A 22,884-nucleotide genomic window follows, 5' to 3' on the forward strand; every position below is an offset into this window, starting at 1 on the left:
GGGCCGCTGCTGTAAAAAAAGTGAGCCGCAAACCGGAAAAGCTTCTGCCGATCACAATTCAACAACAGATTATGAAAGAACAGGTAACACTCAAAACACACAGATTCTTCCTGATGTAAGAGGTGAGTCTCCACTTTCTTTTGGTTGTTTTGGCGTCAACATCATCCTAGCGTTTAACGTTCTGTGACTCTTACAAAAGCAGTAAAAATGGTGAGAAATGCTGGCAGCGAAGGGCTTTACCGATCAGGAAAGGGCTGGCAGAGAATGAGTTAATGAGCACCCAGGACTGTTGATGACTATCTAGTGTCTGGTCACCCAGAAGGTGTTTGCCAAATTTGACCCTGAAATGGCCTGTGCTCGGAAAATACTAAGTTCCTTCAAGCCTCTTTCTGACACTGGTACCAACTGGACTCGTACATTGATGTGGCCCTCTAGATGGGTGTGGTGGAGGTGGTAGTGGTGGTGGGGGGACTGTCATGATTAAACTTACCAATCACAATGCCTTTTAGGTGGAGCCTCTCAAAGGCCACCTTCCCATTTTGCCCTCGGCGAGGACATTAGTCATGGCTCCTTTGAAGACCCGCCACACCGTGTCCTTAACTGTGGACCCCCCTGCAAGGCCGAGTGTTGAACCCTAAAATTAGAAAAATTGATCTTCATTAATTTTTTAAACAAAGATTGATTTTCATTGAATTTTCAAATAAATATTATACAAACTTAGAGAAAAGCCTGGATAGCCATTGTGCTCCACTATTTATTTAATTGGCGTTTCGTGGTTGCCTGATGAAGGGCAGAGACCTGAAACGTGGGGGGGCGCAAATAATTGTGTGGAGCTCGTTGGGTTAGGGTTAGGGTTAGGAGTTGAAGAAAAGAAAGTCCCAGTCGCCGTAGGCTTTGTGAGGCTTTGTGCACAGACTCTCCTGCACTTAGTCCACCGGTGCAGATCTATCCCTCATTCAAACCTGTGGGAACAAGTGTGTCCAATCTGTAGATCCAGAGCCGTTCAGCTCTTTTCCGTTGTTTTGTGGACCAGTTTGGATCTGACTGTAGGATCGTGGCTGTGAGGGCTTGCCAGCCATGTTCAATAAAGTGTTTGACTACTGGTCGCTGTGTGTTATGGCTTTTTGTAATGTTGTGTCTGTGTTGTGTGAAGCGTGTTAAAATGCTATTTCCTGTTTCTCCCACATATCTCATTTTACAGATTTTGCACTGAATTAAATACACCCAGTTTTTGGTTTTAGGGTTACCTGCTTGTGTGATGGGATAAACGGTTTTGTTAAACCTGTTTTGTATCCAGCGCAGTTGGTTAAAAAAATCACTTTGACCTTTGACCTTAGGTTGTTGTAGGGGTCTCAGCTTGGCCTGAACCAGAAAATCTTTCAGGTTTTGGTTCCGTCTGTAGGCCGCAATTACCCTGTGATTTTGCAGTAAGTTAGTCTCTGATTGGAATTTAGAAAAGTTTTGTTTGATTTTATGAATTAGTTTTCCTGCCGAGGGAGAATAAGTGGTGACCAAAGGCAATAATGCTGATGTGTCCTTGGGTCTGGACTCCAGGAAGGAAGCTTTACATGTTTTCAGAATTGCTCTAGAATATCCTCTTAAGGATAGTGCTGAAAACAGTATCCGAGTGGCTTCCTTGAAGTCGCTTTCCTGAGTGCAGATTCTGTGGAAGCGAAGTAGCTGGGATTTAATAAGACCCGCATATGTGTGCTTTGGATGGTAACTGGTTTTAAAAAGCAATGCGTGTGTGTCCGTAGGTTTAAAATAAACCTTTATGTCAAGTTTGTGTGTGGAGCTGAAATTTGGGCCTTTAAAGGTTGTGGTGTCTAAAAAATCGACTGATTTAGCATTGGTGGACGATTTCAGCTTCATGGATGGGTTATGTGTGTTTAGCGTGTTTAGAAATAGTTGAAAGTCTTCCTCCGAGTGAGTCCAGACCCCCCAGATGTCATCTAGATATCTGTAATAATAAAGTGGTTTCTTTACACATTTGTTTAATGCCTCCGTCTCCCATTGCGCCATGAAGATATTTGCATACGCTGGAGCAAACTTCTTCCCCATCGCTGTTCCCTTAATTTGCAGATAGAACTGGCCATCAAATTCAAAATCATTCCTTCTCAGATTAATTTGTAATAGCTGGAGTAGCTCCTTGTCTGGCCTTCTGCTGTTGGGGTGTTTAAGGAGAATTTGTTTGACTGCATTAATGCCTTCGGTTATGTCAATATTTGTATATAAGCTGTCTATATCCATGGTGAACAGAATGGAGTTGTCTGGCAGGATGATTTGTTTGATCTTGTTTATAAAGTCATACGTGTTCTTGATGTAACTGTCATGTGTTATTGATAGGGGATTTAAATAGTGATCGATGAATTCTGCTGTTTGATATGTTTCACTGTTGCAGTCAGACACGATGGGTCTACCCGGTGGGATCTCATGGGGTTTACTCCATTTTGCTGGTTCCTTGTGGATCTTCGGTAACAGATAGAACCTTCTGGCTCTTGGTTCCGAAGAGCCTTTAAGATATCTGTGCTGTTTTGCATTAATAAACCTTTTCTCATACAAAGAGTCAATGATTTTAGTCACCATGGGGATGGTCTCTGGATAAATGGGTTTGTCTAGTTTATTGTAATAGGTGGTGTCCAGCAGTTGTCTTTTACCTTCCCAGAGATATTGTGCCCTGTCCATGATGACAATAGAGCTCCCCTTATCAGCCGGCTTGATAATAATGTTCTTGTTGCCTGTTAATTCCTTGAGTGCTTTGGTTTCGTTAATACTCAAGTTAGGTTTGGACTTGTTCATGTAAAATGTTTTGTTGAAATAACCAAGATCCTCCTCAATAAGTGAGTTAACTTCTGGCGGCAGAGTGCCAGCAGGGGGCGCCCATTCTGATTCTGGCATGAAAGGTTTTGGTTTACCTGTTTTATCTTTACCATCTTCCTTAAAATGAACAGCTAATTTGATTCTCCTATGGTATTTTTGTAAATCGTGTCTGATCTGCAGCATTGTGTCATTGTTTTTAGCTTTGCTGTGAGAGGGGATGAAGGTTAAACCCCTGTTTAACAAAGAACGCTGTGCGTCAGACAGTACAAAAGATCTGGACAAATTACAAACATTGTTATTAACAATGCTTCTATGCCCTTCCTGTCCTGGTAGGCTATCAGGGCTGCCTATTTTAACCAGGCAGACCAGAGGTCCCACATCCTGGCAGCCGTGAATCTGGTCCAATGGACCTTGTCTGGTTTAACCCTGAAAAAGGCAGCGTCCTGGGCAGGGATGAACCTGTTGAGCTGAGAGATGTGAATATTGAGATGTGTGAGCATGGCTTGCTCCCTGTGTGATAAGGAGGGAGAAAAGTTCACCACAGGAACAAAGATCTCAGCATTAGGACATTTAAGTTTGGCTACTTTAATGGCAGTTTGCATTTCCTTAACCAAAGCCCTTTTGTCCTTCTGTGTTCTGTTGTTGATACCAAATGAGAGGACCAGTCTCTCTACCTGCTCCATTTGCCCAGATTTGAGGAACAGGCTGGTCACATGTCTCCACTTGGCTCCCGGAAAACTGTCCACCTGGATGTTGTTGCTACAGTCCCCTGTCACAGGTAGGTGTGCAACATTCGAGTCCCCCAGAACCACATATTTTTTTCACAGGTTAAGTGACCAGTCTCGTGATTTTTTACCAGTGTTTGTGTGTCTGGTTGTGGCATTTACCTGAGATGAAGGTGATTCATCAGGCCCGGTGGGGGTGGTGGCGGTGGCTGCGGTGAGCGGTGGGTGAGTCGTTTGCTGGAAGGAAAGTTGCCTCTGTGTGCTCTTTTCCATCCGGCGACGGAGGGCGACAGGCGTAGGTTCCAGCAGTGGTGGAGAAGAAGCAGCAGGTAGTGAGTGTGAGCGCATCATTGCTTCATAAGCAAGGAATTCGTCTATGATGGTCTGTTCCTCTGCTGTCACGCCGCGGGGTCGAGGCAGAGACTCCATCACGACTGAAGGGGAGGATCCTGTTGTCCTCTGCGTGTACGTTTCCTCCTGGCTGGATGATTTCCGCTGCCTTTGGGGAAGAGCCGGCGTCTGTGGAGTGCTGCGTGCCTGGGGTGATGGTGTGGGTGGTGCTGCTACAGCTGGAAAGAGGGGACGGCTGCTGTGTCGTTCCTCGTTGGATGCTGCAGGTGACCAGTCCCCTCTGGATGGTTCCGTCATCGTTGCCACTGTTGTCCTGTGGGGTGGTGGTGGTGGTGGTGAAGGTGGGGGGGCCGGAAGAGGAGATTGTGATCTCACGGAGCCCCTGGGAGCGTAGGGAGAGGATGCATAAACGGAAAGTTCATCCTCACTCTGCCCCCTGTGTTGTTGGGAGTGCGGAGGGGGCATGGTCTGCGTGGAGGACTCAAGAACAGATGTACGTTCATCAGGTTCACCATTTTCCGATGAGGGAGTTGCTGGTTCTTGTGAGTCCTTTTCCTCATCCGACATCAGGAAGACCTGCACCTCTTCCACCGATTCTGGTCTTAAACGTCTCCCCAAGTTCCTTCTGGCCCATTTAGTGGCTATTTCTAATGGAGCCAGTAGGTTTCCCCCAAGATCTTGCAAAGTGCGTTTTTCTGACTCCATCTGATCTTGGTAGTGTTGTCTAAGGATCAGCACGGTGGTGTAGGCCCACGATCTCGCATTACCATCTATTAATGTGGAAGTTCTGGTAGATGGAGCCGCGGGTTTGATGATCGTGGCCAAGTACGCGGTTATGTTTTGAATGCCGGGTGGGTTATTGTCCTTATCCGACACATTTTTTAAGTGATGTGCTGCTTTAAGAAGTCTGTGCATGGTTCTGACCTTTATTGTGAAGTCTGGGTCATCAGATCTTTGTGGCGCCTCTGACAGGTTTCGGGTCTGTGCGCCCTGCTGCGCGTACTGTCCCTGTGGGGGTCGCCGAGCGCGTTTCTTTTGTCGGTTCCAACCCTGGGGCCCTTGGTTCTGGTACCGCTTATTGAAGCCCCTACTGTGGCTCCTGGAGGGTTGGAATGGACGCTGGGGGTAAGAGGGACCACCTGAGTGAAGTTGGCCCCCCCACCTTCTTCAAATGCAACAAAAGTGGTATCAAACCATTGTGCTACGTTTGTGCTGGTTTGTGCTGCAAAAATTTTCGTTTGTGCTACTATCGTTTTAAAGATATTAATAAAAATTTCTGGAGGTCATCAGAGGTCAACCAGCCCCCCCACATTAATGGAATCAAACAAAACTGGTGTCAATCAACTGTTCTACGTTTGTGCTGGTTTGTGCTGCTAAAATTGTCGTTTGTGCTGCTTCTGTCTTGAAGATATTAATGAAAATGTAAAGGTCAAAAGGTCAACCAGCCCCCCCATCTTCTTCAAATCCAACAAAAGTGGTAACAAACCATTGTGCTACATTTGTGCTGGTTTGTGCTGCAAAATTTTTTGTTTGTGCTACTATCATTTTCAAGATATTAATAAAACTTTCTGGAGGTCATCAGAGGTCAACCAGCCCCCCCACATAAATGGAATCAAACAAAACTGGTGTCAATCAACTGTTCTACGTTTGTGCTGGTTTGTGCTGCTAAAATTGTCGTTTGTGCTGCTTCTGTCTTGAAGACATTAATGAAAATGTAAAGGTCAAAAGGTCAAACAGCCCCCCCCCCACCTTCTTCAAATCCAACAAAAGTGGTATCAAACCATTGTGCTACGTTTGTGCTGGTTTGTGCTGCAAAAATTTTCGTTTGTGCTGCTTTCATTTGGAAACCAAAAGTTTCTAAAGCTCAACCAGCCCCTTTCTTTAATGTTTAATTTTAAAGATATTAATAAAATTCCATCCATCCATCTATTCGCTTCCACTTATCCTTCTAAGGGTCGCGTGTGGGCGCTGGAACCTATCCGAGCTGTCATAGGGCAAGAGGCAGGGTACATCCTGGACAGGTTGTCAGTCTGTCACAGGCCCAACACAAGGGACAGACATCCATTTACACTCACAGCTATGGGCAATTTGGATTAACCAATTAACCTATCCCCACAAGCTGCATGTCTTTGGAGAGAACCCACACAAACACGGGGAGAACATGAAAACTCCACACAGAAAGACCCTGTAACAGTGCTAACCACCGTGCTGCCGTAATAATAACATTAATTAACATTGATGAAGAAATGTAAAGGGGCATGCCAGTAGGTGTGTATCAGTTTATAACTAGATAAGGTATTTTGAGCCAATAATCTGGTTGCGGATCACTGACTACCATGTTTCTTAACATTACCTTACTCCATCTAGTGTGCTACCAGCAGGGTATATGGTAAAATGCTAACAGTTGTTAAAACATTAACCTAATAATATGTGAACTGTAGCTTTTAAGTAAAATGCTAATATTAACAAAAGTGCTGTCATTTGGATGTGGGCTGTCATGAGCAAGTTGTATAAAATTAACATACACAGGAGTGCACTTCAGTGACTACGTTTACATGCAGCCAATATCCGGGTTATGATCACGTTAAGGTCGGTATTCGGGTTTCTGAGTTGATCAGAATAACCCGTTTACAAGCCCGTTTACAATAAATAGAAAGAGTTCAATTCAATTCAATTCAAGTTTATTTATATAGCGCCAAATCACGACAAGAGTCGTCTCAAGTAGGGCTGCAACAAACGATTATTTGGATAATCGATTAATCGGATGGGGTCTCGACACGATTAATCGATTAATCGGATTACATGGGGAAATTTTTAAAAACTGCTAGGGAAATGTTATTTCTCTCCTTCCTTCACTTTATTTAACACAACATTATTAGAAAACAGTTCAATAGCAGAAAAACAACATGCCATCACCTAAATTGTCTTATAAGGTGTATAGACAGAGACCCTAAGCTACATCTATCTGTGACCTAAAATGCTTGGTCCAAGTTAAACAGCTTAAGGGCAATTCTCATCTGTTTTGTTTGATCTCATCTGTTGACATTTATTTTAAATGTAATTAAACATAGGCTGTGAATTAATCAAAATTGATCACTATTTCCAAAAATGACTGAAAAAATACCAAATAAAACAAAAGTAAATGAATGCCATCCTCCTTGCGATGATGCCCTGGGCAACTGCCATAAAGTCACATCAAGAAATGCTGCTGATCATTCCAATGATCCCAAATAGACTCACATTAGGCCACATGAAAGCAACTGAACCCAAAAATATATTAACCAGTATATAACTGCACTCTCACACAACACGCCTGCAGCAACAGTTAGGACTCCTCCCTCCCTTTGAAAAGCGTTTTTGCTTCTGAGGACATTGTGGTTGTAAAACCACACGCTAGTAGTCTGGCCCCGGTGTGATCAACCAGTTTCTGTGGGAATGTGACGGCGGAACCAGGGCCAGATTAACACTTTGTTGTACCCTGGGCAACAATATTCAAGGGCTCCATCATCACGACCCAAGGATCACCATAATGTGGTCACATACAGAATATTTTACTGTAATATGCAGTAAATATACTCAATACCTTGAATGCCTGACAACACGTAACCCGCCCAGAGTAACCTTTGACCCACCTCGTGTGGACTGACCAATGAGGAGGGGGTCTTAACTCATACTCTTAACTCTTAACTCTCTTCATTGGTCAGTCTGCATGAGACTGACTCTCAACTGACGTTCAGTCGTAGGCAGCGAAGCGTCTCTGTGCAGTGCAAAAGCCCGGGTGGACAGTTTGTTTAATGTAGGGTGACCATATTTCCATTTCCAAACAAGAGGACAGGTGATCTGTGCCTATGACATCACACTATGGCAACGCCACACAAACCATGTTGGGACCCATTTTTTGTAAGAACTAAATTAATATCAGATTCTGCCAATAAAAGGGCTCTAAAACAACTCATATGTAAATATTTTGCATATTTAATGCAAAATCTAATTTTTCTGCTTTAGTGCTGCAACAAGGTTTTATTAATAATAAATTATTATACCTTTTGTTTTACTACAGCATCGGTAAGCTTCCTGTGCACAGATTATTAAGGATGCTTGTTTCAGCTGTGAGATTAGACGATAGGATCAATGAAAAAATAAGTTGTCACAAACTCCATGGAAACTTTCAGAGAATCCACAAATAGTGGCTTTCAAATGGTTTTGTTACTTTTTGCAAGTTTATAAAAGAAGCAGATGAGACTGCATGTCTGATAATTTAGTTTTTCATCTGATAATATTAGAACATGTCAGTAATGTCTGAGGGGCTTTTATAAACACCATATAACTAACACTACTGGAGAGGGCATGAATTACAAAGAGGCTTCTGGGGAGCCCAGTTATTTGGTGTGGGGGGGGGGGGGGGGGCATTTTGCCTTGGCCCCCAAAATGTCTTGAAATGGCCCTGGGTGTGTGACTGAGTTTTGAAGGTGATCTGAATTGTATCAGATGTATAAATATGACATGTGTAGAACTTATTGTTTTTTACTGGTAAAAACGTGTAGTGGAGATAAATCTACCTACATTTTACTTTTCAACACTTTGTTTTGTTTTCTTGTTTTTATTTAACTATTTTCCTGTCCTGTCTGTCTCTCATCTTCCTGCATCTCCTCTTAATTCTCCAGAAAATCTGTTGCCTGGATTCTTACCTTTTCACCTCATCAGTTACTTTTGAGCAGATCAAAGATCTCCTGACCGAAAAGCGCAGAGCGCGTTTTCGATGCTGCGTCAGTGAGGTGACATCACCACAGCACAGGTGATGAGCTCCGCAGTAGCGAGCTTCAGGCACAAATAAGACAGAAAATAGAGAACATGTGCGGACATGAACGATCGTATGCTAATTATAGTTTTTAGGTTGCGCCACTTTGAGAATGGACCGTGCGCTGGAAGCAGCTGCCTGGATCGCTGTGCAACAATGTGGAACCGGTTCGCAGCAGCGCAAGTCTGCCGGCTCTCCCTCGCGCTGATCTGCCGGTACCGGCTCTCCCTCACGCTGATCTGCGGCTCTCCCTCGCGCTGATCTGCCGGTACCGGCTCTCCCTCACGCTGATCTGCGGCTCTCCCTCGAGCTGATCTGCCGGCTCTCCCTTGCCCTGATCTGCCGGCTCCCCCTCGTGCTGATCTGCGGCTCTCCCTCGCGCTGATCTGCGGCTCTCCCTCGCGCTAATCTGCGGCTCTCCCTCGCGCTGATCTGGCTTGCTCTGGTCTGCTCGCAATGGCGGGCGGGAAGGCGGGGCGCTTTTGGAAGAGTTGTGCGACACAATGAATCGATGACGCAATTCGTTGCCAACGCTTTTAGTAATCGATTTTCATCGAATTTATGGATTCGTTGTTGCAGCCCTAGTCTCAAGGCACTTCACATAATAAACATTCCAATTCACAGTTCATTAAGCCAATCAGAAATAATGTTTCCTATATAAGGAACCCAGCAAATTGCATCAAGTCACTGACTAGTGTCAGTGACTATACAGCAATCCTTATACTAAGCAAGCATGCAGCGACAGTGGAGAGGAAAACTCCCTTTTAACAGGAAGAAACCTTCAGAGAATCCTGGCTCAGTATAAGCAGCCATCCTCCACGACTCACTGGGGATCGAGAAGACAGAGCAGACACACACACACACACACACACACACACACGGACAAGTAATGTGTCTACAGTTATATTATGCTGTCTTAGTAAATATTCTATTTGGTGAAAGATAAACTTTATTGTATTTATCCTAGTGGATCTATAATTAAACGGATAAACTAGTATTAGCACATCAAAAGTCAAGGAAACCAAAAAGTTATTATCAGGAGAGAGAGAATGTTTAAGTAGTTAGCATCAGTGTGCTAGTCGATGGCCCCCTCCATGAGGCCACCACAGCTCAGCAGAACGTCATTGTAGCTTCTTCTGGGGAGAAAAACACTTACAGAGAAAATAAAGTTAACAGCTGAAATTGCACAAAATAGTACAAAGAGCAGACTGTAGAAGAAAGAAGTAGAGTGTGAGAAGTGGTCAGTGTATCCTCCAGCAGTCTAAGCCTATAGCAGCATAACTACAGAGATAACTCTGGATAATCTATCCTATTTAGATGTAGGCATGTTGGAGGCAGGGCAAGGGAGAGCCGTCTTTACCGACTGTACACTCCACCTCCCTGTACTCCCCCACTTGTCCAGATTTAGGCTAACATCAGATTGTAACCATAGGCCCTATCAAGTAAAAATGTTTTAAGCCTATTCTTAAATGTAGACAAAGTGTCTGCCTCATGGACTAAAGCTGGGAGCTGGTTCCACAGGAGAGGAGCCTGATAACTAAAAGATCTGCCTCCCATCCTAATTTTAGATATTCTGGGAACCACCAGTAGACCTGCAGTCTGAGAGCGAAGCGCTCGGTTAGGAACGTATGGAACAATCAGATCACTGATGTATGATGGAGCTTGATTATTAAGAGCTTTATATGTGAGAAGGAGGATCTTAAAATCTATTCTGAATTTAACAGGTAGCCAATGTAGGGAAGCTAAGACAGGAGAGATATGATCTCTCTTTTTAATTCTCATCAGAACTCTAGCTGCAGCATTTTGGACAAGCTGAAGACTTTTAACTACATTCTGTGGACTTCCTGAGAGTAATGGATTACAGTAATCCAGTCTTGATGTAATAAATGCATGAACTAGTTTTTCAGCATCACTCCTGGAAAGTATACTTCTAATCTTAGCAATATTCCGAAGGTGGAAAAAGGAAATCCTACAAACTTGTGTAACCTGGGATTTGAATGACATGTCCTGGTCAAAGATAACACCAAGGTTCCTTGCTTTGTTCGCGGAGATTAATGTAATGCCATTAAGGTCAGGCGATTGGCTAAGCAATTTCCTTTTCTGGATTTCTGGTCCAAAGATGAGAACTTCCGGCTTGTCTTGATTTAAAAGCAAAAAGTTTAGAGTCATCCAATTTTTTATGTCCTCAAGACAAGCCTGTAATCTACCCAACCGATTAGGTTCATCAGGGTTAATGGATAAATATAGCTGAGTATTGTCAGCATAACAGTGGAAGTTTATCCCATGCTGTCTAATGATTTTACCAATTGGGAGCATATATATAGTAAAAAGAATTGGTCCAAGCACTGAACCCTGTGGTACTCCGCAAGTAACCCTGGAGTATGAAGACGATTTGTCATGTACGTTTACAAAATGAAATCTGTCAGACAGGTAGGATTTAAACCAGCCTAACGCTGTTCCTTTGATCCCTACAACATGTTCAAGTCTTTCTAAAAGAACATTGTGATCAACTGTGTCAAAGGCACAATAGAAAGAGTTGCACCTAACTTGCATAACCCGATTTAAATGCGGACGTTGGGGTAGCGTCTGGACGTATGGACTACGTCCAGACGCAATATGCGTCTTTTCTGGTTCTTCTTGTTCCGGTATCCGTGAAAACAACAACATGTTTCCCAGTTCGGAAGAGATAGCGACCGCGTTCGTTTGTGCTTTAGTTTCTTCGTCACTCCAAAAGTGTGGTGCTGTGCCGCGACTCGCCATGTTGCTCCCCACTTGTTGTTTACTTCCGGTGTTCTGGCGCATACAATACGTCTCGCTACGCAAAAGACCAAGATTCCTTGCGAACAGAGCATGTGCAGAACACATGCTTTGATGGGGATATCCCGGTATGCGTTTACACGACCAAACATTCGGGTTAGAAAAGGGTTACCCCCGGTTATGAGCATATCTGGGTTTTTGGCGGTGTTTTCAAGGACCTGCGGAACCGGGATATTGTGAATATTCGGGTTTTAAAAGGGTTACTGGCTGCATGTAAACGCACTCAGTGATTCAGCAAATCTGAACTCAAAGGCTCCAAACAGCCTGCAGAACTGTGAATCTTATGCAAGCCCCCACAATGCCGCTCAGAAAATGGTCCCAACCCGGAAGTAAGAAAAATTGCAGTTCCACCCTCATCCGCTGGGGGCTGGTACCAGAAGCGAGCAAATCCTCATTGACTCCCATGTTAAAAATGCCATTTTCACAGCAGAAATAAACATGTTTACAGCCTGGTTCAAAAAATGGTTTTTTGTCTAAATTATCTAGTTTATACTCATGACAACTCTGAGGGGGGTGAATTTTTTTCTCACTCTTCTGTTTAAGTGTATTGAAAGCCTAAAATTCTGTATAATTAATGAGCATCCAACACACGTGACCGCCGCCTCAGACCCACGTGACCACAGAGCTAGCTCCGTGGAAAGGCCTCAGTACAGCCTCGGTCTCTCCTGGAAACTGTGTCGGGATTTTGAGTCTCTGTGCTTGTGAATTCTGTTTTGGATAATATTGGTGCAATTGTTGGACAAAATGACTTGCAGTGGTATTAATTGCACTAATAGAGCGTCCAAGGAGTCTCCACTTCATTTTTTTCGGTAAGTTAAAATCTATATTTGTATTTTATGTCACTGCTGCCTTTAAACTAGCTGAGTTTACCGAAGTAGCTAGCTAACTATCAGTTTAACATGTAGCATGTACTGTTTAACCATGAAATTTAAATGTAAAATACGGTAAAATAATTAATAGGGCATATTTAAATGGGTAATAGGGTAAAACCCAGTGCATTTAAGATAAAAATGAGTTGAAATATGACGGGGCGCGCCGCTTGGGGGGACACTTCTGTGCTCTATTCTTTCATCCGGTAATCCCCAGCGGTCAGGCCGGGCAGGCTGATCGATGCGGCGCCTCGCTGCTGCGGGCTGACCGCTCGTGGAACTCGGAGACAGATCTGACCGGAGAAATACTGCAGCTCGTTGAGAAGTCTATAGGGCATACAGCGTTTCCCTTAAATCCCACTGCCACGCCGACAAGATCCCAAGTTTCTTTGTTTTTGTTGGCGCTGTTTACCGAAGAAGCAGCGGGAATACCAGCAACTTTCATCAGACTCATAAAGTTAGTTTTTGCAGGGGACCCCCTGTATTTTACTGCTCCCTCCTGCAGTCTTCCCCTATTAAAATTTAAAATGTGTAACTTCATGTATTGGGATGAATGACTAATATTCATGTTAACTAAAACGTTAGGTATTTAGGGGGAAAAAACAAAATAATAAACATTATACAGATGTCAAATAAATCAAACTGTAATTAAACTATATATTTTCAAAGTCTAGATTCTGGATAAAATCCAACAACATATGCTTTATAAATAAACACTACGCATGGCTTTTACACACACACACACACGTTACATTGTGATTTCTTAGTAAATATTCTATTTGGCGAGAGATAAACTTTATTGTATTTATCCTAGTGAATCTATAATTAAACGGGTAAACTAGCAGTAGTACATCCAACATCAAAGAAAGTAAAATGTTATTATCAGGAGAGGGAGAATGATTAAGTGGTTAGCAGCAGTGTGCTAGACGATGGCCCCCTCCATGAGGCCACCACAGCTCAGCAGAACATCGTTGTAGCTTCTTCTGGGGAGAAAAACACTTACAGAAAAAATAAAGTTAACAGCTGAAATAGCAGGAAATAATACAGTTAAAGAGCAGATTGTAGAAGAAAGAAACCCCTGGGTTAAACTGGTCTGTCTACTGCATAATGCTGAACTCTAACATGTGTCCTCAGGGAAGGACCTGATTGGTGTCCAGAACCTGCTGAAGAAGCACGAGGCTCTGCAGGCTGAGATCACAGGTCATGAACCTCGCATCAAGGCTGTCACCCAGAAAGGAGAGACCATAATGGAGGAAGGTAGAGCAGGTCTGGTCCTGACATGTTTCTGAGGTGTCTGCAGGTTCTGGCTCACTTTGTTTGGGTCCAGGTCACTTCGCTGGTTCAGAACCCTCGGCCCGTCAGAACATTCTTATCCACCACGTTCTAACACCAGACCTGTTAACCCGACAGCAACAAGTGGCTCCAACTGACGATGAGACCGGGAAGGAGCTGGTTCTGGCTCTGTACGACTACCAGGAGAAGAGTCCTGGAGAGGTCACCATGAAGAAGGGCGACATCCTCACGCTGCTCAACAGCACCAACAAGGTTCGTGTGCCCTTCACAGCCGAGGAACGACCTCCAGCTCAGAGCGAACATCTCCACACCTGCTTTGTGTTTGTGTGACTTTAGGTTGTTTTACTTGAACTCGCGTCTTTAGCTGAATGAGGATGGAGAGACGGGTCGGACCTGGAGCAGGTCGAGGTCTTGCAGAAGAAGTTTGACGACTTCCAGAAGGTCGGACTTTTCCTCCTCTCTGTCTTCCAGCAGCAGCTGTCAGATCAGCTCAGGTGATAATCAGCAGGTGCTTTTGTCCTGCAGGACCTGAAGGCCAACGAGTCCCGCCTGAGGGACATCAACAAGGTGGCATCTGAACTGGAGTCAGAAGGTCTGATGGCTGAGGAGGCTCCTATGGTTCAGGCTCAGGTGAGCGTCACCTGTCTGCAGCAGCTGGTCCCTCTCACTTCCTGGTTTGTTAACTCTGCTCGTCTCTGTTTGTAGCAACAAGAACATCTGGGTTCTGCTCCTGGAAAGGTGCGTGTTGTCCTCCGCCTCCACCAGAACCAGACGTGGTGTTTTTGTTACCACTCATTTGTTTGTTTACAGGATGAAGCCGACTCTAACCCCGGCTTTCCACAGGAGTCGTCAGCAGCACGTTACTGCAGCAGCACGTCATAGCTGCTGATAGGAACCGCTGTGGTCAACAGAACCTTTTCCACCGGAGCCGTCAGCAGCGCGAGTCGGCCGCGTCTCAGGAGCAGCATGTCGAGGCCTTTACGCGCCGGTTCTATTTTCTACGCGCGACGCCTCTGAAACGGGTCAAGTTCGACATTTTTGGGGAAGGAAAGACAGGAAATCGGACGCGGAAATGGAGAGAAGCTCCCGAGATTTTCAGAATAAAGAACGTACTGCCTTCCGGTCGCTTTACTTTAAAAAAAAGTTACTAACTGAGCGGCCCCGTGAGAAGTTATCACCTAGCTAGCGGTCTCCTTTGTTTTTCAGGTCCGTATTGGCGATTATAAAACGGACAGAACATAAAACACAAACCATGTTGTAGTTTTCTCCTGCTTGTTGTTGTGTTTACTGACGAAGTCACTCGAGTGACTTCGTGCTCGGTCGGTGACAGCTGCTCCCCTGCTGCTTCGCGTCTCGTGGGAAGGGCCAAGCAGCAGCTTACGCGAGCAAGACGTGCTGCTGCAGTAACGTGCTGCTGACGGCTACCGTGGAAACCCGGGGTAACACGGCGTCACCCTAGAAGGTGAGTTCATTCAGCTGATCAGAGGTCACCTCTGATGGCCGCAGTCACGGCCGACCGTGCTGACATCACATAGGAATTCAGGTGACCCGGCAGGCACCAGGTGCTGGTGAAAGTGGGGACATGTCAGCTGGTTGCCATGGCTACAGTTATCTTTATGCATCTGTATGACTGCTGACTGGTGTGTGTTTCCTGTGACCTTTGACCTCAGACCGTACGGTTGGGCGTTCAGACGACGGCTAACTTTAATTCCATCAAGGTAAGAGGAAGCTCTTCCCTTCCTGTCTGAGCGATCCGTCTCCAGGTTTCCTCGTCCGGCGTCCAGCCCGCTGGCGTCCACCTTCATCTCACTGGGTTTGGTTTCTCTCCAGGAGCTGAACAACCGCTGGCGCTCGCTGCAACATGCTGGGCAGCGCCCATGAGGTGTAGCGCTTCCACAGGTACCCCGCACACTTATGCGCCGCTTACGGGTCAGTAGAGTTTGGACCCACACTCAGACGGAGTTCTGATGTCTTCTCAGAGACGTTGATGAGACCAAAGAGTGGATCGAGGAGAAGAACCAGGCCCTGAACACAGACAACTACGGCCACCACCTGGCCAGCGTTCAGGCTCTGCAGCGTGAACATGAAGGCTTTGAGCGTGACCTGGCAGCTCTGGGTGATAAGGTCCGCTTTCCTGATTGGTACCAGGACCCGAGTTGTCTCTGGAGACACATTCTTCATGGTTCTGGTGACTACACCCCAGCCGTTCCTGATCAGCAATCAGCGGGGTGCTTTCCTATTTAAGGTGGATGGAGGACACAATTTGACGCCAGAAGATTGCCTCAGTTTTGGTAGTAACCAGCCACTCGTGTTACCTCTAGTGTTCCTAGGATTAATGTTATTTCGTAGTGTTTTTGCTCTTATATTGGATTTACCATTCTTCAGGATTCCTGTCGACCTCATTGGATACTGACCTCTACTCCAGGATTTGGATATTCAACACACGGACCATATCACCACCCTCCATAACCCACCTCTCATCTCACCCAGTGCCCCATCCACCAGGACGCCCCGCTTCTCTCCACCTCTGCTCCCTCTCCTGCGCTTCCTCTCTACCTCTCCCTCCTCCAGCCAACACATACACCCACCACAGTAAGTCTGCTGAACACCTCTGCCTGCCTACAATGGATTTTGAAACCAGAACCTAAGCTCACCTGTGTTCTCCCTCCTCCAGACGCTGAGCTGTTGTTGCAGTTCCAACAACAGACTTATCTGTGCACCTTAAGTTCCTCCTTATAAATAAATCATTTTTTCCATCAGTTTTTGGTCAGTGTTGTATTCTGCATGTCTTGGGTTAAGTACCTTCCTCCAAACATGACACTCCTCCTCAAAGAGCAAATCTGTTCAGCACATTCTGACAGACAGACCACCATTCTTCTGTCATGATGCTGTACAGGACATTTTTAGAGTTTTTCTTTTTAAAGATAAATAGGATTACATTTAAATAGCAATACTTTCACATTATCATTTTCCCACACTTTCTGTATAACTGTATTTTGTTGTTTTTCAATAAAGAATGACAAATTATTTAAGTTTGGATTTGTTGCACACAAATATATATCTGTAAAAAATATCTACAAAACTAATGTATACATAACAAGTATGATTGGGTTTTGCAATACGGCACTATTTTAGTAAGATTTTTAAACCAAGTAAAGTTAGTAAAGAACACATTTCTATTGGCTGCTAAGAAACTGTTGGGATTTAAAATGGGCCTGTTGTACAAATAACTTGTAAATGATTATTCCTCACTTTTGTCTTAACCAAAGAAATTCCAGTAATTGAGCAAAAACATTTATTTTTAACACTACATTTTATAAAACAGGGCGCAAAGTGTCGGCACATGTATGTATGTCGATGGTCCACCCCAACCGAACCAGGAGACACAGACGTCAGGGAGGCCAAGGTTGTCTCTGCAGCTCTCTGGGCACCACGCCTCACTCAGCTGTCTCCAATGATCCAAATGGCTATGGAGAAAAAAATAACAGGTTTGTCATAATTGTTTAAAGTACAAAACCATACATGAAGTGGTGAGACAGGTATGTGGAACTTACACTTGCTTTGTGTAGCTGATGTTGGAGACACACAGGCTGCCATGGTGACATTTAAACAGATCTAACAAAAAAATAAAAATGAAAATTAAAAACTCCCAGACCTCATGTCATATTTACTAATCAGCTATGGCTGATTTATTGTTTGGATCACAGTGAGTTACACTAATTCTAATATGTTTTTATTTCTATTATACATACATACTTTTTAACTGTTATTTTCACGACTGTTATCAGGCTCTCTTGTTCTGGTTCTGATGATAATTCCGTGTCTTCCAGTAAGTTATCTTGTGCTTACTTCATCTGTAGAATGTCTCTTTACTTTTGATAAATTGTACTGAGTCCAGAATAAAGACTAGTTGGCTGTACAAGATACAAACAAGTATAACATTTTGGAAATATATGAAATGTATTTACGCTGCTAATTTAGCTCGAATACTAATAACTGCAATATTTTCCGGACTATAACTCGCACTTTTTTACATTTTCTGGCAGGTCCTGCTACTTATATAACAAAATATGTAGGCTACACCGCGCTGCTGCGGGCCGACTCCGACCCACACAAGAATGAGTTCCCCTGTCCCGCTGGGAGGGTTTCAAACACCGCCAGCATCTGTTAGAGCCTGTGGCGGGGTGCTGAGGGCCGGCTCCAGCCCAGGAATGAGCTGTCCTCGCCGGCCGGGAGGGTTTGAAACACCGCCATCCTCTCCTCTGCTGGCTGTTGTTCATTCTGTTATGGTTACCGGTGCTTGTGTTGCTATGTGAAACGCTTGGTCTCAGATTTTGTAAGAAAGATAATAAAATGTCCCCCCAAAATACGACTTAAATATATTTTCTCTTATTCATGATACATTTAATGGCTGGTGCGACTCAGGAGTGATAGCGCCGAAAAAAACTACTGAAAACTTGCTCAAAGCAAAATGTATTCATTACGGAAATAAATTATAAACTTACCGATTTAAAACTTTTTTAATACAGGTACTTCTCACGAACAGGCGCAGAAAACCTCCACCTAAACTCCGTGTGAGGTTCAGGTCGATGGGTGTTCCAGTTAGCTCCGGTTGGGTTGAAGCTAGGTGGCTACATCCGTTAGCTCGGCTCCCACCTCCGCTTTAGCTTTGGGTTAGCCAGGGTTAGCTTCAGGTTAGCTCGTAGCTAGTTCGCCTGGGTGTCGTCACTCGAGCCCAGCCTTACAGCCCCACCCTCAGCGCCTCCTCTCTTCCCTTTTATGGAATTGTCTGGGCTGGACGGAACCTGTGACACGGTCAAAATGGCGGTGGTGGACACCTCCCATTATGGACAGATAACGTGTTATTGAAGCCTATGGAATCGAATTGTCCAGTATATGTACAGTCTATGATCTTATGTAACTGTCAATGTTACCTGAAAGGGCCAAACTATATTTTTTTGCAAGAGTCAAACTTCTGTAGCCATGGTCACAAAGGGCTATTAAATGAGTGGACTATTAAACACGTGTGGGATTGACACAGACACAGATTTATCTCAACAGAGCATGGATTTATCTACAAGTATTTTGATGATGAGCAAGGAACATTGACTAAATTCATTTTTGTACTATCAAATGAATTTTGAACTAGATCTTGTTAAGGATAAACTGGTACAACTCTGCCAGAAAAAAACAAACGTAGCGACCTGTGTTTGGTTTGTGATCACAAGGGGGTGCTATCATACACATTCTACTTCTGAGAGAAAAAAACAAGAGTTGAAGAAAACATGTGCTAGCTATCTTATCTGCATTTTTAAGCTAGATTCCATGAGCAACTAGCCTGGCAAGCCAGATTAAATAAATGTATTATTTAGTGGCCATGCTTCATTGACGGCTCTCGGTTGTGGGGCGGGTTCTACCGTTGTATTTCAAATGATCTCCGCATTCCACTGGACAATGAATGTGACATACTCTTGTTTCACTCTGTTGAATCATCCCACCCACCAGGCATATAGAGAGTGCCCTGATTGGCCCACAAAGCGGATAAAGCTCTGTGATTTGTTCACTAAGCAGATAGAGCACTATGATTGGCCCTCTATTATGGACCAATCACAGCTCTTTTTGTGTTTGAAACCCCTCTAGAGAGCTGTGATTGGCTAGACAGAGTCCTGGTAGGAGCTGCTGAGGTTCCAATGGAGCATGCCTAGACCAAACTTTGCAAAGCAAAAATTTGGTCTAGTTCACTAGGCTAATGAGCAACAGCAGGACAAACGATAATTTTAGCAGCACAAGCCAGCACAAACGTAGCACAATTGATTTACACCAGTTTTGTTTGATTCCATTAATGTGGGGGGGCTGGTTGACCTCTGATGACCTCCAGAAATTTTTATTAATATCTTTAAAATGATAGCAGCACAAACGACAATTTTAGCAGCACAAACCAGCACAAACGTAGCACAATGGTTTGATACCACTTTTGTTGGATTTGAAGAAGGTGGGGGGGCTGGTTGACCTTTTGACCTTTACATTTTCATTAATATCATCAAGACAGAAGCAGCACAAACGACAATTTTAGCAGCACAAACCAGCACAAACGTAGCACAATGGTTTTGTTGCATTTGAAGAAGGTGGGGGGGCCAACTTCACTCAGGTAGAGGGACCGTACCTGGCGGCTGACGCGTAAGACTTGCGTCTCTGGGGGTACCGCTGGGGGTACCGCTGGGGGTACTGCGACTGCCAGCTGCGGTCCTGTTGATAGCGAGGCCGTCGTTGCTGGGGAGAGTGGCGTCGTTGGAAACGTCCTCTATTCTGCTGGTTCCACTGAACGTCCCGTCGTCTTCCCCCTCGGTAGCGAACCTGTGTCCAGCCCGACTCCTCCTCCATCTCATCCGGTGGGAAATAGTCCCACGTCATTCCGGAGATGTCCGGTAGTTAAAAAACAGGTGCTAAACTAACTAACTGTGTAGCTAACTATCTAAAAAAACAAGTGGAATTAAATGAAAGAACCGAAAAACTGCGGCTTAAAATGTTGGCAACTGGCCATTTATTGAACAAACGTGAAAAAGTTAACTGGAACAAAGAAACAAAATATTTACAAAAAACAAGCTCAACGCTACGTTTCGACTCCTCAATGAGTCTTCATCAGGCTAAGAGCTTGTAAAAGTGCATAGAACCTTCTCTTGTCGTTGAAGCTCGGTCCAGAATGGTTGTCCCGTTCTGTTTCTGACCGGTTTCATCTAGCTCATACCAGTTAACAAGCATCAATTGGCTCTATTAGCACCTGTACTTGTGTCCAATCAAATTGGACCAATCCAGAGCGCCGCGGGAGTGGTAGGACCATATTTAGAGTTCCGGTCCATACTCCCTCTAGTGTCCAAGAGAGCGCCTGGCACTTTTCACTAACAAGATTACATTTACAACATGTTATTACCATAAAAAATAGACAAATACAGACACAACGTACATAACACTTTGCATTCATGTGTTATATGAAAACAAACCTTCTGTGGGGCATGATTTAAAAGAAATTCAAATTCCAAGACATGAGATTCCCCACACTGGCTTTACTCTATCTGACTGACTCCTTTCCCTGCTACATTTCTGATACACTCTTGCCCTCTAGTGGGCAAAACTGTGAACTACATGAGTCATCTGTAGCTGATTAGAAAATTAAGTTTAGGTGTGTCCTTTTAATCTGAACAATCCAACATCTGTGTGGGACTTGAGACCTGTCAACCAGGGGTGAAGGTTTGCTGGCTGGAAGAGGCAATTGATGGTAAGACTCAAAGGAATTTGTGTCAAATATTCCGGTTTTTAGTGTCCAATATTGGTTAAGGTTAGGACAATCTACTCCACTGTTTAGGGTTGGAATAGGGATTGGGGTTAGGTTAAATAATCCAATTTACTCCAAGTTTAGGGTTAGAACAGGGGTTGGGGTTAGGTTAATTAATCTAATCTACTCCACTATTTTAGGGTTAGAATAAGGATGGGGTTAGGATTAGATTAAAGAATCAATTTGTATTCTGAGTCTTACAAATACTGCCCTCCTCCATGTCCAGCAGACTCCCCCTGTTGGCAGAACTGGATGGGTGAGTGACCAACAGATAAAGTCAGGGAAGAGGTAAGTAATGTACAGAAGAACACTTGTTTCATTTCTACTCATTTTTTCATTTTCCAAAGAACTGTTGTGGAAATATTGCATCAGAGTATTAAATGGGAGGGCAGTGCCCCTCCAGAGGTCATCAGGAGGAACAAATCTGCAGCAGACAGGTTGCTGGAGGCCACTGGCCAGTTAGGAGTTGAAGAAAAGAAGTGCACAGACTCTCCTGCACTTAGTCCACCGGTGCAGATCTATCCCTCATTCAAACCTGTGGGAACAAGTGTGTCCAATCTGTAGATCCAGAGCCGTTCAGCTCTTTTCCGTTGTTTTGTGGACCAGTTTGGATCTGACTGTAGGATCGTGGCTGTGAGGGCTTGCCAGCCATGTTCAATAAAGTGTTTGACTACTGGTCGCTGTGTGTTATGGCTTTTTGTAATGTTGTGTCTGTGTTGTGTGAAGCGTGTTAAAATGCTATTTCCTGTTTCTCCCACATATCTCATTTTACAGATTTTGCACTGAATTAAATACACCCAGTTTTTGGTTTTAGGGTTACCTGCTTGTGTGATGGGATAAACGGTTTTGTTAAACCTGTTTTGTATCCAGCGCAGTTGGTTAAAAAAATCACTTTGACCTTTGACCTTAGGTTGTTGTAGGGGTCTCAGCTTGGCCTGAACCAGAAAATCTTTCAGGTTTTGGTTCCGTCTGTAGGCCGCAATTACCCTGTGATTTTGCAGTAAGTTAGTCTCTGATTGGAATTTAGAAAAGTTTTGTTTGATTTTATGAATTAGTTTTCCTGCCGAGGGAGAATAAGTGGTGACCAAAGGCAATAATGCTGATGTGTCCTTGGGTCTGGACTCCAGGAAGGAAGCTTTACATGTTTTCAGAATTGCTCTAGAATATCCTCTTAAGGATAGTGCTGAAAACAGTATCCGAGTGGCTTCCTTGAAGTCGCTTTCCTGAGTGCAGATTCTGTGGAAGCGAAGTAGCTGGGATTTAATAAGACCAGCATATGTGTGCTTTGGATGGTAACTGGTTTTAAAAAGCAATGCGTGTGTGTCCGTGGGTTTAAAATAAACCTTTATGTCAAGTTTGTGTGTGGAGCTGAAATTTGGGCCTTTAAAGGTTGTGGTGTCTAAAAAATCGACTGATTTAGCATTGGTGGACGATTTCAGCTTTATGGATGGGTTATGTGTGTTTAGCGTGTTTAGAAATAGTTGAAAGTCTTCCTCCGAGTGAGTCCAGACCCCCCAGATGTCATCTAGATATCTGTAATAATAAAGTGGTTTCTTTACACATTTGTTTAATGCCTCCGTCTCCCATTGCGCCATGAAGATATTTGCATACGCTGGAGCAAACTTCTTCCCCATCGCTGTTCCCTTAATTTGCAGATAGAACTGGCCATCAAATTCAAAATCATTCCTTCTCAGATGAATTTGTAATAGCTGGAGTAGCTCCTTGTCTGGCCTTCTGCTGTTGGGGTGTTTAAGGAGAATTTGTTTGACTGCATTAATGCCTTTGGTTATGTCAATATTTGTATATAAGCTGTCTATATCCATGGTGAACAGAATGGAGTTGTCTGGCAGGATGATTTGTTTGATCTTGTTTATAAAGTCA

At 44.1% G+C, this 22,884-nt stretch overlaps 2 protein-coding genes and 1 long non-coding RNA gene across 5 annotated transcripts; 1 reads left to right on the forward strand and 2 right to left on the reverse strand.

Annotated features, from left to right (window-relative positions):
* Nucleotides 1–505: 505 nt before the first annotated feature.
* On the reverse strand, nt 506–6,259 carry LOC129157436 (proteoglycan 4-like). The gene is made up of 3 exons (XM_070541893.1): nt 6,255–6,259; nt 3,708–4,995; nt 506–634 (listed from the first exon to the last, which is right to left on the reverse strand). The coding sequence occupies exons 1-3, from the start codon at nt 6,257–6,259 to the stop codon at nt 506–508; spliced, it is 1,422 nt and encodes a 473-aa protein (XP_070397994.1).
* Nucleotides 6,260–12,173: 5,914 nt separating this feature from the next.
* Nucleotides 12,174–14,604, forward strand: LOC139061901 (spectrin alpha chain, non-erythrocytic 1-like). 3 transcript variants are annotated; one of them, XR_011515547.1, is made up of 7 exons: nt 12,174–12,320; nt 13,515–13,637; nt 13,708–13,925; nt 14,010–14,114; nt 14,199–14,303; nt 14,379–14,411; nt 14,484–14,604. XR_011515547.1 is itself a non-coding variant. In XM_070541846.1 (4 exons), exons 2-4 carry the CDS (start codon nt 13,628–13,630, stop codon nt 14,043–14,045), a joined length of 264 nt encoding a protein of 87 aa, XP_070397947.1. In that variant the 5' UTR covers nt 12,174–12,320; nt 13,515–13,627; the 3' UTR covers nt 14,046–14,188. The 3 variants fall into 3 exon arrangements, 1 of the variants encoding a protein (XP_070397947.1); XR_011515546.1 differs by having other exon boundaries at nt 14,379–14,559; XM_070541846.1 differs by lacking the exons at nt 14,199–14,303; nt 14,379–14,411; nt 14,484–14,604 and having other exon boundaries at nt 14,010–14,188.
* Nucleotides 14,605–16,954: 2,350 nt separating this feature from the next.
* On the reverse strand, nt 16,955–18,217 carry LOC139061902 (uncharacterized). The gene is made up of 3 exons (XR_011515548.1): nt 18,179–18,217; nt 17,228–17,288; nt 16,955–17,140 (listed from the first exon to the last, which is right to left on the reverse strand). It is a non-coding gene; the product is annotated as an uncharacterized lncRNA (long non-coding RNA).
* Nucleotides 18,218–22,884: the final 4,667 nt, after the last annotated feature.

The sequence above is a fragment of the Nothobranchius furzeri genome, chromosome 11 (assembly GCF_043380555.1).
Source record: "Nothobranchius furzeri strain GRZ-AD chromosome 11, NfurGRZ-RIMD1, whole genome shotgun sequence".
NCBI lineage: Eukaryota > Metazoa > Chordata > Actinopteri > Cyprinodontiformes > Nothobranchiidae > Nothobranchius > Nothobranchius furzeri.